This window comes from Pleurodeles waltl, chromosome 6, assembly GCF_031143425.1.
Source record: "Pleurodeles waltl isolate 20211129_DDA chromosome 6, aPleWal1.hap1.20221129, whole genome shotgun sequence".
Classification (NCBI taxonomy): Eukaryota; Metazoa; Chordata; class Amphibia; order Caudata; family Salamandridae; genus Pleurodeles; species Pleurodeles waltl.
Window position 1 is genome coordinate 1,605,662,904 of NC_090445.1, and position 20,260 is coordinate 1,605,683,163.

At 43.3% G+C, this 20,260-nt stretch overlaps 1 protein-coding gene across 2 annotated transcripts in view; it reads left to right on the forward strand.

Moving 5' to 3' along the window:
- Positions 1-20,260, forward strand: part of NELFB (negative elongation factor complex member B) — a 147,312-nt gene that overhangs the window by 26,110 nt on the left and 100,942 nt on the right. Inside the window, exon 4 of one of the 2 annotated variants that reach the window (XM_069241469.1) lies at positions 19,658-19,906. In XM_069241469.1, the coding sequence (XP_069097570.1) occupies positions 19,658-19,906 (249 nt within the window). The remainder of the gene's footprint in view (positions 1-19,657; positions 19,907-20,260) is intronic. The other variant, XM_069241470.1, reaches the window with a different exon arrangement.

Genomic DNA, 20,260 nt, shown 5'->3' on the forward strand with positions numbered 1-20,260 from the left:
GTCTGGAGAGGGGGCTCCTCCATGTTCTTTGCAAAGGGGCACCCTCCAGTTTCGTTACGTCACTGATTGCCACTGTTGTTCCGGACACTGAACAAAACTACTTTGTGTGCCAATATGCTCCTTGTGGAAGAGAAGAATGCGATCACTCACAGTAAAGCCAGCCGAAAGAGAGAGAAATAGAAGTTTAATAAAAACAAAATGTCTTTGTTAACACCAGACCTAATTAGGGACCAAGATCCACATGTAGGTAGCTTTTTGCATGTCGCAAACAGCGACTTTTGCTGTTTGCGACGTGCAAAAAGCACATTGCGATGCACAAACCCAGTTTTGCGATTCAGTAACCTGGTTACCGAATCGCAAAACGGGTTTGCGACTCGCAATTAGGAAGGGGTGTTCCCTTCCTAATTGCGACTCGCAGTGCAATGTAGGATTGTTTTGCGAACGCGGGCGCAAACCAATCGCAGTTTGCACCCATTTCAAATGGGTGCTAACACTTTCACAAAAGGGAAGGGGTCCCCCTGGGACCCCTTCCCCATTGTGAATGTCACTGTAAAAAAAATTTCAGAGCAGGCAGTGGTCCTGCGGACCACTGCCTGCTCTGAAAAAATGAAACAAAAACATTTCATTTTTCGTTTTTGTAATGCATCTCGTTTTCCTTTAAGGAAAACGGGCTGCATTACAAAAAAAACTGCTTTATTGAAAAGCAGTCACAGACATGGTGGTCTGCTGTCTCCAGCAGGCCACCATCCCTGTGAGGCCGCCATTCGCAAGGGGGTCGCAAATTGCGACCCACCTCATGATTTTTCATGAGGTGTGCATTTGCGAAGCCCTTGCGAATCACAGATGGTGTCAGGGACACCATCCTACATTCGGATTTGCGACTCGCAATTTGCGGGTCGCAAATCTGAACCTACCTACATGTGGCCCCAAATTCTTAAAGAAAGTCACAAAAGTGCACCCATGGTATTGTCGTACCCCTATAAAATATTTGTGAACTGTATTTTAGCATGGGTAAATACGCATGTGTAGATTTTCTCCTGTGAAAATCTATTGAGCATTTGCAAGTTCATTTTCCCACCAGCCACTTTCTTCCCAACCCTGGAAGAAGTTCTAATTCTGCCATTGTCAGGAGTAAATGTCCAACCTTTCTTATTATGGGAAAATATTAGAGAGAAGCTGGTGAAAATCTTTAAAACATGCAGGTTAGTAGGTTTGCAGACTCAAAGGCATTCCAGCCCTGGAACTATTGCTTACTGCTTCCTCCAGTCCCAGTATGCAGATCTGCAGAGAGGTGGAAAAATAAGGAAATTGCTACAGTAGGGATTGAAACTGCAAGTATTCAAGCCCTACTATGGTAGTAGCCCTGGCATAATCAGAGAGGCTATTATCAGAGCTCTTACATAATGAGATTGCTGCCATAATTTGGCGCCACACTACATGGCACCAAAGGGACAAGTAGATCTTTTTACAGGACAAGTAGATTTGAGAAGCAGCCTGTCCCGTGGACAAGTAGATATTTTAATAAATTCCACACCTCTGCCTGGGGGGCAGATAGACCTAATAAAAAATAGACCAATCTGCCCCCCAGGGGGGCAGAAATGGCCTAAATACAATTTGCCTCCCAGCGGAGCGACCCTTGCCTAAGGGGCGGCTCCCCCTATGCGTAAGTATAAAAAAAAAACTGGTGTCTAGTGGCTTCTGCCACAAACCCTCCGCCCCCTCCCCCCCCTACTGGGGCAGAAATGACCTAAAAATTATTTGACTCCCCGGGGTGCAACCCTTGCCTAAGGGGGTCACTCCCCCCTATATAAAAATATAAATACATTTAACAAAATTATCCCTGGTGTCTAGGGGGTTTCTGCCCCCCCCACGGGGGCAGATCAGCCTAAATATATTAGGCTGATCAGCCCCCGGGGGGGGTGCACAAATGGGATCAAAATAATTTGGCCCCCTGGGGAGCGGCCCTTGCCCAAGGGGCCTCTCCCCTTATGATGAAGTATCACACAAAAAAAATTCCCTGGTGTCTATTGTGCATTTCTGCTGCCTAATCGCATCACGATTGGGCAGCAGAAATGCTTGCAGAGTCAGGAAAGGAAACCTTTCCTTTAATGCCTCTTCTTGCCCCCTCCTCCAGAGCGGAAGAGAAATGCTGAGCATTTCTCTTCCGCATCGCGCTGGAAGTATGCTTCCAGAACGATGGGAGGTGACCTCTGATGAGGTCAGCACGCAGTTGCGTACTGGGGGGGGGGGGGGGGCAAGGTCAGGGGGGGGTGATTCCCCTTCCAGCCCTGCCATGAGGGGGTGGGGGGAAAGCCAGCGGAGGGAGCGCCCTCCGAGCTCTGGTGCCGGGACGTAATGGTTACGTCCTCTGCACAGGAGCACTGTGCCGCGGGACGTAACCATTACGTCCCCAGCACAGAACCAGTTAACCAGGCCTCTAACACAAAACATGCACAGTTTTTGTTAGTTCTGAAGTGTGTTGGAAACAAATACTGTAATATGATCAAAACAAATCATTTCAGTAGGTGAAGCAATTTCCTTACATTTTTGTCTGTGCCCTGTATAGTCTTATTAGTAAAACAGTATGTCTCTGCAAATGTAATGGTCATTTCAATTGAAAATGTTTTGTCTGTAATGGTAGTGTGCTACTGCACCATGAATACTCCACTCTATGCCAGTCAACTCCACACCACTGCACTCTAGTCTCAACCTCTCCATGCTACACCAATCCACTCTGCACCGCTCCACTCTACCCTATATCACTCTACTTTATGCCAATGCACTTTTCGCCACTCAACACAACTACATTCTACACCACTCCAGTTTAGGCCACACCAATATACTCTGTACACTCCACTCTACGCCACTCTAATCTACGCCAGTCTGCAGCACTTCACTTTACACCACTGCGTGCCAATACAGTCTGTGCCAATGCACTTCACTCTGTAGCACCAGCTTTATGCTTTGCACTTGACGCCAATTCACTGTACACCACTTTAATCTACTTTGCACCACTGCCCTCTATGCCACTCCACCTTACTTTACACCATTACACTCTATGCCACTCTGCGCAATAACACTCTACACTACTCCACTCTACGCCACTTCACTCTACTCTGAAACACTCTACGCCACTGCACTCTGCCTCTCTATTCCACTCTTTGCCACTCCACTATGCGTCTTTCCTCTATGCACTCTACTCTTAACTACTGCACTCTACGCCAATGCACTTTACTCTGCCTCACTGTACTCTATGGCACTGCTCTTTATGCTACTCTACTCCACACCACTGTGACACTCTACTCTGCACTCTCTGCCACTGAACTCCACACCACTCTGCACTACTCCACTCTACTGCACTATTCCACTCTTCTGCACTATACTCTACTCTGCACCACTCTATGCCACACACTTAATGCCACTCAACTCCACTCTTTGCCGCTTCACTCTTTGCCACTCCGCTCTACTATGTGCCACTCTAATTTGCACCACGGCATTCTGTGACGCTGCACTGTATGCGCTGAATTTAGTGCCCCTGCATTCAATGCCCCTGAACTCTAGGCCACCATACTCTGCAACACTCTACACCATAGGTGCAAACATTTTCCCAGAGGCCAAAATTTTGGTCTGTGATGTGACTGTGGGCCGCAGTGATGCCAGCAGTGGTGGTTGCGGGTGTGAGGGAGGGGTTTGGGGGGATGGTGTACAGTAATGTGGGTGTAGGGCACAAACATTTAGTGGTAGAGTTGCACAATGAGAAACCAGAAAACCTGGGATTAATTCTGGCTTTCCCACTTTACCACATTGTGTGTTCCTAGGCAATTGTTTATTTCACTTTCCCACCTTCTTTTTCATTAAAATATATAGGAGCACCTCAAAATACATGACTTCGGGATGTGTGCTGTATAAAACCTTTCCCTGTCTTTGAATTAATAAGGTATAATGTTCATGTATAGTAACAACCCGGGCCACCTAGAGTGAGTATATAACCGACTTGTGCCTCATTTCAGTATTGGCATTGTTGTAAGGGTGGTTGGGGGGATTCGTGTTTCTAAATTCATGTTTGAAAACAATAACTTTAAAAAAAAAAATTAAATTCTCAATGCACTGATATAATCTTATGTACTAAACTGAAACGATCTTGCATGTTAATGAAATACACTTTTTGAATTGTGAAGAAACTTTATCACAGCTGCAGGATGTCTTGAAGGTGTTCCTAAACTTAACTGCTGCAGGACTCCCTAGTTACTACATTTCTTTAACATCAACTAACCTTTAAATTCTTGCCTGTTTATTGAACATTTTTTAAGGGTTAGTACTGAGTCGAGTAAACAGCAAATCATTGCTGCATTGGACCAGGAGGCGCATTTAAAGGTCAGGAGGGGGCCGTATGTGGCCTCCTGGGGCGTACTTTGAGTATCAATGCTCTACACCAATGCACACTTACTCTGACACTCCAGTTTATGCCACACTACGTGACTCCACACTATGCCACCCGAACAACAATGCACTCTCTACCACTCTACTCTACAACATTTTACTGTTTGCCATTCCACTCTACACCGCTGCACGCCACTCTCCTCTACGCCACTAACTTTTAGCCATGCTGAACAGCAGCCATGCAGGTGTACAACATGGCTAAAAAACATTGGCAAAGCCAATATCTCATGCATAGGCGAGTCCTATTTATTGGCTTTGCCATTGCTTGTTTACTTTTCCACCTCCATACCAAATGTTTTCTGCACACTGCACAATAATTTTCATGGCACACCAAGATCATTTTAATCTAACATACATGCCAGAACACCAGATTCAGACGGGAGGCTCCAGAATTAATTAATTTATTTTTAAATCAAAAAAGGCTTTATTTTGAGTGTCTCCCGCTTGAAGTTGCCTCTGCTCCAATAGAAGTCAGTTGGTGAATACATTCTCCAGATTATTAATTTCACACTCTCCCTTCTGAAATGTTGGCTTGTATGATCTAACTAAGCTGGGAAATGAACATAGACCGTTTCTCTGTAAATTGACCTTTTGGTGAGCTGTTTATGCACTATGATACCACACTAGGAGAAGAAACTTTTTTTGTGCAAAGTGTACATTATTCAGAGCCATTTTATAAGTAACAAGAATATATGCAACTTAAAACATCATAATAGTCATGAGTTTTGTGCGAAGGAGGCAAGCCGAAAATACTGCAATCTTCACAAAGTGGCAACATTTTCCCAAAAAGTGTTAAAAAAAAAAAATATCAACACCACTAAGTTTCAAGTGGTGTATGGAAAATTGACCATACTTGGTTAGCCCACAAAGAGCAACTAATAAACAAGCACACTCATCACATGAATGCTTTCATTAGCTATTAATGGAGCATTTGAATGACCTATAAAAACCCGTGGCACCAAAGAAAATGTCAATAAAGTAAAAACTATAAAGCAGTGAAAGAGGTGAATGTACGGAGTAAACGTTATTTCTCCTGCCCTTAAGTTGTGGTACCTTCAGGTTGACTACCAAAGATGCGCAAGAATGGTTTACAGCATTCAGTATACTACTTGACCTTTGACCTGAGGAAGTCACTCGGAGATTGAAAAAAAACTACTCAGACTATCCTTTCTTTCTTGGCCGTATTCCCCAGATGGCGAATGAAGAACGTTATATGCATATTTTATGTGAAGTATATAATCCTAACACGTGGACGGTGATGCATGCAGACTTCAAACCCGTCAGTTAGACACTCTAACAACGATCTACTAAAATACGTTAAAAAATGGTGTATACCAGCCTAAATTACTTAGGACTTTTGGTACATATTGGCAAAGCTAAGTCTGCTATGAATACTTTAATATACTAAGCCGATGTTTTTGCACTTTTACTATATATTTTAGTTATATATAATCATAAGGGTAATATTTTATTTTCTGTAAATATTATATGGTTTATATGTTTTCCTTTAGGATTTGCTTGTTACCAAATACCTGTTGTCTCCAGAGTTTTACCCAATTGTTTGTCATTACTTGACTTTCTTGTCAATCTCATTTGCTTTCTTTTTATTTCATTGATTTCTGTCCTTTTCTTGCGTTTGTTCTTTGTTTGGAGCATAACATCTTTACCATCTTTTTCAAGTAATGATTTGTATCCTTCCAGAACTTATGCTGAGAACTACTTTTTTATTTGCTTTTAGCACCACAATTTTTACACTCATTCTCATGTGCTCTTTCCCTTCCAAATGCCTCCCTACCTGCTCTGTGCTACCCCTACCCTAAATCTCATCCTTTGATTTCGACATCTCTTCCGAGCATTTTGTTTGCATTTTTGCTTTAATGTTCAACATTCCTCCTTCACTGCTTTCTCAGCTTCATTGATTTGCTACACACACACTCCTCTGTTTTTCTACGTCCCAGTTACTTTAAAAATTATATATATTCATGTTTCTTTTTGAAGGGCCTGGCAGATGCATTTTTTTTTACCCGGCCCCTCCTTTCTACTTAATGCCCTTTCAAGTGTATTTTTTTTATTTACCACTCCCAAGATTGTCATCTGACATCCTGGGACAGTAAATTAAATGTTAAAAAATAATGGTTGCTGCGTCAGCACATATGTGGTGATGCATGTTAGTGAATAGGGCATCACCCCTTTGTGGCCATTTGTTTTTAGGATCGAGCCTGCAATAGCATGCACTAGCGCATACGTATTGCTTGCAAAACGCTGTTGTAGTTAGAAAAGGGCTTGGAGACCACCTGTCGCTCACCATTTGTTGGCTTGTGTGGCACTCCTCTTTACAGCCTCAGACATGGCATAATTTCTGGTCCTGTCTGTGGAGCAGGAACCAAGTGCTGATTGATTTAAAATGATTAGTGCCCATCCGCTGCTCCCGACGTGATTGAGGTACTATTTCTCACCCGCACCAACCCTGCCCGCTGCCCCCTTATAAGGGCTTCTTTTGACCTTCTTATTTTTCTTTTTGAAACAAAAGTTTACTCATCCATCCCTAAATCCTCTTGTGTACCAACTGTAAGTGTCTGGTTGAGGTACTTTTACTTTTGGTGCACACCCAACAACCGCTGCAGCTTGAATTGAACTTGTATATGTAAATACCCCCCACATATTTTTACACAGCTACGTTCACATAACATTATAAACACTAGCATTTGTTTTCTTGTTTTTTAGGCTGTGCTTGTGAAATCTACTATATGCAATATAAATCTTAAAAGGGGCTTACATCCCACTCCCCTTTTTAGGGTCGAGCGCAAAGCGCTCTTTTCCTGCTGTAATCTCTCCATGGGCTTATAACCACACCCACCGCACCCCCATGAGTTTGGTTGGTTTGTGGGCCTGCCTTTTAAAATTCACTTGTTTTCATTAGTGGTAGGCATGCATAAGTCATTCCTTTTCCGGTGTTTAGCCGTCCTCGAGCGCACCGGCCAACTACTGAAAACATACGAGGCTCCGTGTTTTCCATATGGTTCCTGGACTACTTTTTTGTATGTATTTTCTACGCAGCACGATCTCTCAGTAGTCAAGCCTTTTGCATCACATCGACCCTGTTACATAAATAAATGCATTTTTGCCGCTAGTACGTTTGACTGCAAGCAAACTTCTGTTTTACTTTTTATTTTCAATTTATGTGGCAAGAAATATCCAGTTCATAATGTACAATGCAAATAGCTCTTACTCGAGCAAATGCGAGACCCATTACATTGCACATGCTTGTTTTTATTGGATCCTGTGCTTGCCACTTTTCCTCCATTTCTAATGGCTGTAACATACTTTTTCCTGTTGTTCCTCGTGTGTTTCTCTTATCAGTGTCCCGAGGCCCAAGGTCTGTTTTCATCGCTGCTTTTGTTGAACTTTTTTGCGTGTGCGAACCCTAACTAACCTATCAGAGCGCTTACAGACTGACGCATTCACAGGCACAGAGTATGTTTTTGGGTCTGCCTTCCTCTCTCTCATTTCTTCAGCATAATTACTCTCAATCAGGGCTCCTTCCCCGTCACTGCTTTCTCCAGCCCCTCTGCATGCACGCTTTTCATGCATTGAATGTTTTAACGTTTTTGGCTGTCCATTGATGTTAAAACATAACATGCACAAGTAGGTCAGGGGTGGCTCCTGATAATGTGCAGATGAGTGCTGCCATTCCAGGTTTAAAAGCTATTTTGTTGGTAATTGCAAAAAGGAATTACAATCCACGTTTCTTGTAGAATTTGTTTGCCTGTTAGCTTGATGTCACACTCGTTGACACAGATGTCAGGCAGGCAGTTTTCTTGAAGCACATGCGTTAGTGCGCATGTGCCAGCAAAATGTTTTTTTAATCCTCATTTTTGGTCTTTACCCTGAGGTGTATCTTACGATCCCATCTGTCGCACTCCATGTTGCCCCACCCTTGCCCACTTGCTCCTTCCCCCGCTGGCTCATCAAATGCTTTCTTGTGCTCTTTACTTGTAGCTTTCATGAATGTTGTAGGCACCTCGCAGTGCCCAGTTTGCATGCTTTGATTAGTGCCTTCCAACTCCGCCTGCACAGATCTGCACCCTTTGTCTCTAAGAAGGTAGATTTCTGACCAGAGCCACTTAACACTGTAACCACATCACTGCCTCATTCCATGCACTTCAACCCAGCCTCACACTGACAAGAACCTAAGTTCCGACCACTCCGCACTATATTTCTGTGCCTGTATCAAAAGAAATAAACGTTCAAAGCTTACCAGGTAGATAATGTCTTCGAGAGTCTGTTTATTTGTTCAGAAGACCGCGCACACACATCTATAACAGGCACTTTTCATCCTAGCGGCAAGGTGTTGTGACACATATATTGGAAGCTAATTCGCCTCTTGTGTTTCTGCCTTTGTCTCTCGATGATAGTGTGTGTGTCCCCTTGAGGCTGGGTGTACTAAATCGTCCTTGCATACATAATTGCATATGTGTCGGTAAGGTGTATGCATTTCTATTGCCCCTAGGCGAGCCTATTCCATGCTTTTCTCTTTTACTATCACAACTAAACATTTTACTTAAAGAACCGAACTACACAGTCTGTTTTATGTACATATTGTACAGACAAATGTCTTTCTGAATGTGTGATCTTCCTATTTAGTAAATCACATAATATTACCTAGTTATAAAATTAGTTTGGAAAACAAAGAGTGTTATGTAGTTTGTTCTGCAGTTCAATGTGTGATCTTGGACAATATATAACGTACAGTGACTCAATTCCATTCTCTGCAGATAAATGTGTAAATGTGGCTCACTTTGCTGCTACCATTCATTAGACCACGTGTGCAGCGTGCATCACATACCGGCTGCCAAAATTGCTTGGTTCACCAATTCATGTGTCTTTGCCCACTGAATGATAAAAAGCTGTATCTAAGGTTTCACACCTCAGATGTGCAGGATACACAGATATGTCTGCAACAGGCACTCCACCTACTGGGCTGTGTTGTTTGCATCCTCTTTCTCCTTGAGAAGGGCTACTTTAGGAAGTCATCTGGTGGAAGTGTCTTCCTTGACAGCACAGGTAAAGCTTTCTTGAGGCTTAAGTCTTTGTGCACTAAAGAGTATAGTAATTACCACATGGATGCTGTGCTAATCATTCTCAATTGCCATTGAGGGTTATCTCAGTTGTTTTTGGCAGCCAGGATGAGAGCAAACTTCAAAACACATCAGTGCTTTCACTGAGCCAGGTGGAAAGCAGAGGATGGTCCTGACGTCCATTCACAGTTCTCATCATGTTACCTGATATAAGAGACGGTCCATCAGTCCCTGTCTGTCGGTGTATGAGATCCTAGGGTCCTAGGAAGTGGGGTGCACCCACAAGGACGGAGCTAGACTTCCTTACGTGCGCCTTGATCTGCAAAGGTGGGAGCAGTCCCCCTACCTCGTCTTCAGCCTCCTAGAAAGATCTGAGGAGAATGTACCTTTTAAGCAAGCAGGGATTGGTGTTCTGGCATGGATTGTGGACAGCTTGGCCAGATGTGCTTTTGTGCTCATTTGACCTTAGTTTTTTATGTAATGCCCAAAATATGGAATATGGAACGCTTGTGGATGAGTTCCTCAAGATGATTCTGATCGAGGATGAGACACACCCCCACCTAAACCTTTGGGGGCGCCTGTCTCATTTTTAAAAGAGCTGGATGGCCCTTCTATTGGAAATATTGGCTGCAAGGAATCATTCCAGCTTACTTCCATAAGAACCAGCTTCAGCCAAATACGGGCCCTAAAACAACAACAACTAAATAAAGCTCAGAAGATCAGAAGCCACAACAAATGGGAGAACAAGTGGCTGTGTTCCCTGATTTTTACGTTAAGGAAAAAATACAGAAAGGCCCTTTATATCAAAAAAGGAGGAGGAAACAAGAAAATGGGTTGACTTGCATCAAATAAGAAAAAGGATCAAAGAAAATTCTGGAGGTGGACTTAAAAAAAACCCTCACCTCAAAGCCTTAGGTGACAGGTGGCAATGTCACCCCATCTGCCTGGGAACTATATGTCTCAAGTTTATACAGGGAACCGGTAGAAGACATTATCACAAAGGTAGATGAAAGTGTGGGCCCCAGCTTGTATTTGTCTGAGGTTATCAAGTTCTGTGGCTGGAGATCCGATAATAATCAGCCCGGTGCAAGTAATGAAGACGATTAAAGCAGTGCGCCCAGTTGGCACTCCTGGTTGAACTGGCATCCCAGCTGCAGTATATAAATGGACCCCAATGAGATGGGCCGCGGTTATGGCCCCTCTTTTCCAACAATACTTGCTGGGATCAGCTATCCCTGAGTCATGGAGGGGCTCAGTACTTATACCAATACACAAAAAGGGGCCCCAGGCATTCCCCTGTGAATTACATGCTAATCACGCTCCTTGACATAGCAGGGAAGTGCTTCACTAGCATTTTGAACGTGGAGTTCCAAGCTTGGGCTGAGGACATCAATGTAAGTCGGTCTAGTCAAACAGGCTTTCAAAGGGGAAGCCACATTGAGGACAATCTTTTCTGTCTGGCCCACTTAAGCAAAACAACTATGGATACAAAGGAAAATGCTCTGTATGCAGGTTGTATAGACTTCCAAGTGGCTTTAGACAGTGCTTCAAGACAGAGGCTCTGGGAAAAATTGCAGACTTGGGCAATTCCAACTAATCTTCTAAACGCAATCATTGCACTCTATACATATACATGGGTAAAAATAAAGGTCAGCAGCAGGTGGGCCACCACAGTAAATATTAGGACTAGCAAGAGCCTAAAACAAGGATGCATATTGGCACTGCTCCTATTTAACTTGTATCTGGCCGACCTGCTAAGCCATTTAGAGAGGATGAAGGCTTTCCTTCCAAAAATGGCTGGCACCACAGTACAATCGTTACAATATGCAGATTGCACTGTGCTCCTGGCCCAGACTCCTATTGGGCCACAGCGACTCTTTAATACACTTGTGGTCTATTGCTGGATAAAGTAGCCTAAAAATAAACGTCACAAAAACAAAAGGGTAATCTCATCCAATTTGAAAAAGCGTGGGGCCCAGTCCATTAAGGAGAGCTTTGTGGAAGCCTACAAATTTCTGCGGGTTTGGTTGTACCATAGGAGCCGCACTTCAGCTCATATCTGCGCCCTGCAAGCAGCTGCAAATTCATTCGAGTTGGCTTTACGTATGCTAGGTAAGTCATTGGTGAACCCTGACCTAAGACCATTGCTATAGGTGATGGGCTGTAAATTAGGCCTGGGTGGAGTTCACAAAGCCCAACTACATGGAATTGTGCAAAGTTGAAAGAAAACTCTGTGGAATTCCACGCAGGCAGAGTTCCATGACCCAGGGAGTCCTGAATGCACCTTGTCTTAGAAGTGATAAGCAGGGTCGAGACTAGTCAGCCATGCCAGACCCTTCTTAGCTCTTCTGAGATCGGGCGCATTAAGGGGTGCTGTAGGCAGTGAAAGCTTCTGTTTCAGGCCTTTTGTGCACCGGCCTGCGGAGCGCGGAGTTTCAAAAACTTAGCTCTGCCAACGGAGCGGAGCTACTCCCACATCCTTACTGTAAACTACTTCCTACTATAACACATGGTGCAGTCATGTACAGACAGAAAATGGCTAATTGGCTCGACACTATATCTTGCACTCTTGATTAGACTTTTGCTCGTTTTGGGGATCTCATAGAGGCCTCTAGTTCAGACTGAAACTAGTTTGGTACCCCATTTAAGAGCTGCACTTTAGACTTATTGTGTTTTTAACAGTTATGCATTTTTATAGTTATTTTTAATAACATAATTAGGTGGCTAATGTAAGCATTATTTTTGTGGTTAAAAAGAGAGTAATTCATGTATGCATGTTTTATTGTATTGATTTTAAATAATTGCACAATAAAGAATTTATGTATCTTCTGGCATTGCTAAAGCCCATGGTAAAGGTCCTAGGGGATGAAAGAGTACATATGCCATTTTGAAGGTTCCTCCTATTCTGTGCCGTCACAGTGATTTGACCAAATAGTGCTTTGTCTGCTTTCATCATGATTGTCCTGCCATTGCTGTTCACTGCCTTCTTGGACATGTTAGTGAAGGTTTTTAGTTTGTTCATTTTCACTGGGTCATGAAACGTCTTAATAGGTGGATTATTCTCAAGTCGTTCCAGTCTGTATAGCACTGTTAACCTATTTCATGCACCTTCATTATGTCAGATACAATGTCTTGAGATGCCTTTTTTGCTGTGGAGAGACTAATGAGGTCATGTGGTCCAACAAATGGGTTTATCCAGCTTTGAACCAGACTAACAGCTCTCGTAACGGTATCTTTGGCTTTTTCAATTTGTGACTTATGTAGGTCTGCATGAGTAAGATCTGATCTGTTATTACAAACCATTTCCCTTATCTAACCCAAAAAGGTGCTTCTGTGTTCAACCGTCCTATAATATTTTTTCATCTTTCAATCCTGTGATATACTAACTAGGTCTCTAGTACTGATGTTAAATCCTGTCCAACTTGGTATTATCTGTGTGAGACTTGTTTCCTGTCTTGTAACAACCCCGATTATGTTCTTATTTTTGTGCAAGCTTCAGTTGGGCAACACGTTCCAGCATGACTGCAGTACTTGTCATCAATGGCTGAGGCCCAACTCGTTCACCTGAAACATACATGAACAATTCTTCAATATTTGTGGTGGTCAAGGTTCTTTGCTTTTGTATCTCAATGCTCGGGAGAGGAGCTTTAAAAGGTTGTGGTCCAAACAACTTGGGCTGCACAGCTATACAATTAACTTGATGAGTTGTCCCCTTACCAGTAAGAGTCTCTTCCAGCCTATCAATGTTATCCCATGCTAAGTTAGTGAGGACATGAGGCTGAATGCCGGCTGAAAGAACAATTTGCTCATTAAAGGTAGCAGCAAGTTTCTGAAGACCCAAGGCAGTATCTTTTTCTTCCAGTTGTGGGTATTAAATCCCATGATCAAGTCTGTTTAGAGTGCTAATGATTGCAACATTGCCTCTCAGCAGTTTTACAGCATATGGGAGCAACAATTGCTTATCGGGGGTGGTGAGTGTCTGCTAGCCATTTGTGACTGCATACATAATGTCCTGACTGAATGATTGCATAACTGAGGGGACCCTTTTGGACTGCTTTGTGTTTTCTGGATCTCCAGTCAGAAGACTTAATAGGGACCTTTTAAGGTAACCAGGCACTGTAAATGAATCTTTATCAACATCTGATGGATGGCCATGGTTTCAATGTCAAGTTTGTTTTAATCGTTGTTCTTATGTACAATGGTGTTTAAACAATGATCTTGTTAATGCCTGTTGGCTTAACATTTAAAATGGATAATTCTCTTTTCAAACTCTAGTTCTCTCTTCAACGCCCTGTAGCATGACACTATCAGGTTGGGCCAATAATTTTCCTTGGTTGTCTGGAAATATGTGGAGACTGTCAACGAGCCCAATTTTCTTCTAATATGCTTTTTGGTTGATTCATCTATTCCCTGTATTCCTCCGTGTGTCATGAGGGTTTCAAGCCTTTGAGTGAGAGCCGTCACACGTATTACTTCTTTGTTATGAATAATCACAGTTCTAATGTATTTAACTTGTTCATCATATGCTTAATCTCTCATATTTTTGTAGTGATCATCGGTTTGATTGGTGAATGATCTTCCTCCTTTGTTTTAACCTTGTATAGTTCCTATCATAAGATGCCTGATAATGGGCTTCTGCACCTACTATGTCCCTACTACAAACTGCTAAGATCTTTTGAATCACAATTAATGATTGCACACTCTTGAAGCTTTGTGGCCTTGATTAATTTCTCACCCATTGATGTTCCCTTCTAGCATTTTATCTTTCCACAGAATATACATTCTTCAGCATACACGTTTAACTTTAATGATGTTCTTCTGTTTAGGTGTTTACTAATGTATTCCCTCATTCCATCATCAGCACTGACACTAGCTTCAGTTTTTCGCTTAATAGTCTGTAAATCTCTCTTCATAGTAAACAGCTCCTGCACTTCCTGAGGTGAAATACTTTGGAAACCGTGTTGCTTTCCACATTTCTCGCAATGTTTAAAAGTGGAATGTGATTCCTTACTTGAGCTGCCTCTACCAAAGTTTACCATGATGAGTAGTTCTGCGGGCTTGTCAGCGTAACTACATGTTGGACATTTGACCATAAAGGAATCATACTCTGGGGATCTGAGTAACAGGATGTGCTTGTTTCAGTGCTCATGATACTGCACTGTCATTCACCACCAGCTCTGGAAAAATAAATTAATACATTTTAGTTGCAAAAGGCAAAGAGATATGATCTGCTTTCACATATTTTCCATCTCTAGGCGTCCATATCTCGCCAATAAATCATATGAGAACCCATCCCCCCAAGTGGTACAAATAACATGGTTGGCTCAAGGCCTATATGGGGTTAAAAAAGGTTGCCGTGCACATGGCTCTGGCAGGCATGGCGAGAAGGTTGCTTTATCTGCCATGTAGGCGACACTAGATGTGATGGTGTGGAATAGGGCTTCAGTGTTTCCCAAGAGGGTTAGCTTTATAAGGTGTGAACAAAAACCTTAGTGCCCACGATGCTCCGTTTGCCCGCCCAAATAAATTACTGTTTTAGGCCGGCCAGGGATTATACTGAGCCCATATGCATAAGATAACGTAACGCAAAAGAGGCTGTCACAAATTCATTGAGGATCATCACTAGAGGGCAGGCTCTACCACCCAATCTTCAAGGGTCTTCTGACTCCTGCCCACACTGTTCAACGTATACATGGCCCCTCTTGCTGCCATCATCAGAAGCCACGGTATGAACATTGTGTCATATCTCAGCCCCCGCCCCCTCCGAGCCGAACGAGCATGCCCGCAACTTAGGAATCATCCTCGACTCCTCCCCATCCATGACCCGCCTGGTAAACTCTGTCACCTCCTCCTGCTGGCACACACTCCGCAAACTCTAGAAGACGTTCAGATGGATCCCAGCAGACTGTCACAGGACAGTCACCCACGCCTTAGTCACAAGCAAGCGATACGCTGGCACCTCAACTAGGAACATCAAAAACTTCAACTCATCCAGAACGCTGCCGCCAGACTCATTGTGGACATCCCTCGCCGAGAACACAACTCCCAACACCTGAGGACCCTCCACTGGCTACCGGTAGAGAAGCGAATCACCTTCAAACTTCTCACCCACACGTACAAGGCCATACACAACGCAGGACCAGCCTACCTGAACCACCACTCTCCTTCCACACCCCGCCAGATCCCTCTGCTCTGCCCAGATGGCCCTGGCGACCGTCCCTCACATCTGCAAAACTACCACCGGAGGACAAACTTTTACCTACACTGCAGCAAAGAGCTGGAACGGCCTCCCCCTGCACCTCAGACAAAGTCCGCCATTCACCATCTTCAGCAAGAACCTTAAGATGTGGCTCTTTGGATGAGTCCACCCCTCCCTGTCCCACCTGACCCCCCCCCCCCCCACCACCCCTCATGCCCCCCTCCCTCCCCCAGGCCTTGAGACCATCACACGTGAGTAGATGCGCTTTTCAAATACTGATTGAATACACATACTGATTGGTTCCCTGCATCACTTTGTGTCCCGCCTGCAGGCTCTTTGGCTTGCTTTAAACATTTTGCTATTTTTACCCCAAGAGTCCATGTGCATGGCATTCAGGATAGTTGCATGTGGTGCGTTACAGACAATGACTCCTTGATTCTTTCCACCTTGAGCCATGGAACAATGCTTACTAAAAGCTGGCAACCATTAGCTCAATAAGGCACGTAACGGGAATTATGGGCCCCGCCTGCATCCAAATGGATAGGCATCCATCGCATAAAGAAATTACATGCAGTGACGAGCAGCCACAACTGAGAGGGCAAAGAGTCAACTCCTCTCGGTCGCAAGGATGCCTGCACCAGCTTTTATAAATAACTTCGATATTGCATCACTACTCCTCAAACTTCTGTGTAATACATCATGAAGTTAATCACATCTTCATAGAATTTTATTTCAATCAGGAATTCGTCCCACAATATATAATAGCTGATGTCCTCTGAGAAGCTGTCACTCTGTTTTCACTCACCTCTGTACTCTGCTTCCTGTACCTCCTCACGCTGTGCCCTGGTACGCCTCTTTCCTCCCCCACAGTGCCCCTCCCACTTCTCTCTTTGTCTCTCCCTGTACTCTAATACCCTCTCTCTTTCGCTCTCACTCACTGTCCCACCTCTCGCTTGTGGTTGACTTCAGGTCTTCCAGCACACTTTCTTTCTTGTGCCTTTTCAAGGTTTCCATCCCTCAAACCCACGCTCTCTTCCTCTTCTTAGGGTGTCTTCTGCATACACAGGTGCTCCTTCTTTATGCATCTGTCACTAGCTCTCCCCTTCTTTCTCACACACTTTCCACACCTCTTTCGTTCATTCACCACTTCCTGAACAAACTACTCATCCCTGTCTATATTCCTTTCTATCCTGTGCAGCCCTCACCCCTGTCTATTCACCATACCACATAATTCCACTACACAAATACACAACACACCACATAATTCCACCCCACAGAATTCCACAACTAACAATTCCTATAGAAACCCACATAATTCCACTTCACACCACATACATCAACCACTCTGCAAACCAAAACACAGAGGTAAGACATTGTCATTTACAATGCAAATAGCTCTAACTCTCACAAATGAGACCTATTGCATTGCAAATGCTTGTTTGTTGTTGTTTTTGCTGGTGCGTATCCGCCATCTGCAAAAAACATTAGAAAAGCTAAATGTTTGGGTAACACCACTGAAAAGTGAGACCTGTTAGCTTTGCCAGTGCCTGTTATAGTCAGTGAAAATGTGAACACATACCTAGACAGTGGCAAGGAACGGTGCTCCTTGCACTACACATGCATGCATTAATGAATGTATGGAAGGCACAAGGTGTTTATGAGCATGACTCCCTTATGCCTGCTCCTGCTTCCTCTTCTGCTGCAGGAAAGATGGTTTCCTAACTCTGTGTTATGCCCCAAGTAGAAACCAGCCCCATTTACCACTGCTGGAAAAGTGCCCTTCACTGCGACACACCCTAGCAACCAGTCTGTTTAATTGGTATGACCAAAGGAGAAGATGCTGGTTATTCACCAGAGCAATCCAAAACCTGGCATCAATCAACATTCGTTTTCAGTCACTGCTCCCGGTTGCAACATACGTACAAGTTGAAAAATACATTCTAGGCATGACGAGGGAATTAAAATACTTCTAGGCAAAACAGACGTACAATAGTCGCACCAGTTGGCTCTTTACGGTTAGATCCATATTGAGACAGTGGTTTCAAAATGTTTCTATTGACTTGTGCCCACATAACACAATGCTACCAAAAGAGCAAATAAATCAATGTTGTGAAGATCTTGGTCTCACTGAACTAGTGGAAATGAAGCTACTGCAATTTCTCTCAAAATTGCCTATTTCAGTGATTTGTTCAACAAGGTCCTATAGATCAGAATACACATTTACAAGACGCGGTTATGTAGATTCTGACTCCAAAGTGGATGCCCAAGTGTGCCATGTGTCTGAGAAAATAGTTAGTTATCCTTTTTAAAATTTCTAGTTTTAGTAAAAGTATTTTTCTGTATTAATTAGCACATTCTTTCTGTAGATGTTAGGACGCTACCTGCAATGTTCAGGTAGCAATGACTCCTGATTGCAGTTAGCCTTCAGTTCTTGCTTACCTCTCACAAAGAGGATGCTGATTTAAACAAAGACTTGTGGTGTATGTGTGCGAAGTGGCTGGGTGTTTTCAGTGCCTTTTTAGCTGTCGACAAGATAATAAAGCTGAAACTATGTAACTCATTTAATAACATCTATTAATACACAGTAAAACAGCAAAACGGGATTATGCAATTTCTGTGAGTGTTGGGAAATTATTTATGGGTATGACATCAAGTCAAATGTGGGTTTCGACTTCTTTTGTGCAGGTAAAGTTCCCAGACATTTAAAATTGATGTACACATAGGTGTATCTTGAAAAAAAAACCTTCTAGTATTCCACATGGAGGTTGAGATATGCAGTAAAGACTACCATGTCTTGGTGAAAAAATAGTATTGGAATTAAGGACCTTTTTCTTCTCTCCAAGCATTCTTCGCAGGGCCTTCTATGCATATAAGAACTTTGTCAGACCCACACTTTTGTATAAAACGATCTGTCCTTGTGTGGATCAACATACCTAATTAGGGATCAGCACTGCTCTTGCTAGAATTGTGGCTGCCCTGTAGCGAGGCACTTCTTTACTGAGGCAAACGTACATCCCTCTTTCTTCTCAAGGGGTAAAAGCAGGTACAAAAATGGATCTGCTAACTGACTTGATGTTATCTCGGGCTTGCAGGGTGTAAATATAGATACAGTGTAAATTCATTGTGTTGTAAAACTCATAGAAAGCATAAGTCTCCTGGAGTTGTGGAAACTGGTTGTGTTAACCGGCTATGTAAAGGGTCTATGGGGACAAAGTAATAAGTCTGGTGTGGTTAATGGTCTGCTGGGGCTAAGAGTTTCCATTTGGGGCTACTGTTCTGCTGGTTCTGTGAGGGTCCCATTATGATGGGTAGAGGTCCCAGTAATGGTAGTGTAACACTCCTTCTCGGGTAAGTGAAGGAGCTACTGGCAGTGGCTAAGTGGGCCACAGAAGCAGTGTGTTGTTTTCACATTTTTGCTAAGTGAATAAATGTCTGCAGGAAGCTGTACAAGGGATCGACTGGAAGGGCCAGCTGTTTGTTGGAGGCTTTGTGAGTTTCTGTTGAAGCTGTAAGCGGCTCTTGGAGGAAAGGCTTGTGTATAGATTCTGACCCAATGGCCACTTATGATTGCGCCACAATTGTGCTAGAAAGAGATCTCAAGTTATTTGCTTGACTATGCGTCATTGACACCTAACATTGTGCCATGCCTCACAATTATTAACTCGTGTTGAGAAACACAGTTACTATTTCTTCAGTTGGTTTGCTATCAAGTATATTTACTGTGGTGCTTATGAGATTGATCTGGAGAATGAAAAGAAATAGTCTTCTGAAGATGAATGGGGTTACCTAAAATAATTCCCCTGGAAAATGTTTGCTAGGTGTTTCTCTTTTTATTGAGCTTTTGTATAATATTTTGATTAGAAATTGGTCGACTGTGCTAGATAGTGTTTAGTCTGTAGAAGAACTATGTGTGCTAATATCCGTGCTCTAACTGTTTCAGGTTCCTGAGAAAAAGCTAAAGCTGGTGATGGCAGACAAGGAGTTGTACAAGGCTTGCGCTGTGGAAGTGAAGCGTCAGATCTGGCAGGATAACCAGGCCCTGTATGGTGATGAAGTGTCCCCTCTGCTTAAACAGTACATTCTTGAGAAGGAGAACATACTGTATAGTAGTGACCTGTCTGTCTTGCACAACTTTTTCAGCCTTTCTCCAAAGACCAGACGCCAGGGCGAGGTGGGAGTCACCGACAAGGTGGCAATTTTACATATTTTTGGAAATACCATCAACTCTGAATTTTGTTGTTTTGTTTCCACTTTTTCCACTCGTTTCCTCACATCCATCTTTTGTCTTCCATCTTTGGCCTGATCTGAAGAACACCCTGCACTTCATTCCATTGGCATTGCAATTCTTTTCTAAAATAGTTCCAAACATCGCCATAAATGTACTTACCCATTTCTTTCTTGTATTTTCCTACTCATGCATAGTACTCTTCTTCACCTTCAAGGTCTTCTCTTCTGTCCTTCATGCCCTCATTGTTCTCTTTCCCAACAGGAAACCAAATAACCAGAGTTACATTTTGAGTGTAGCAGTCAACCATAAGCCTTT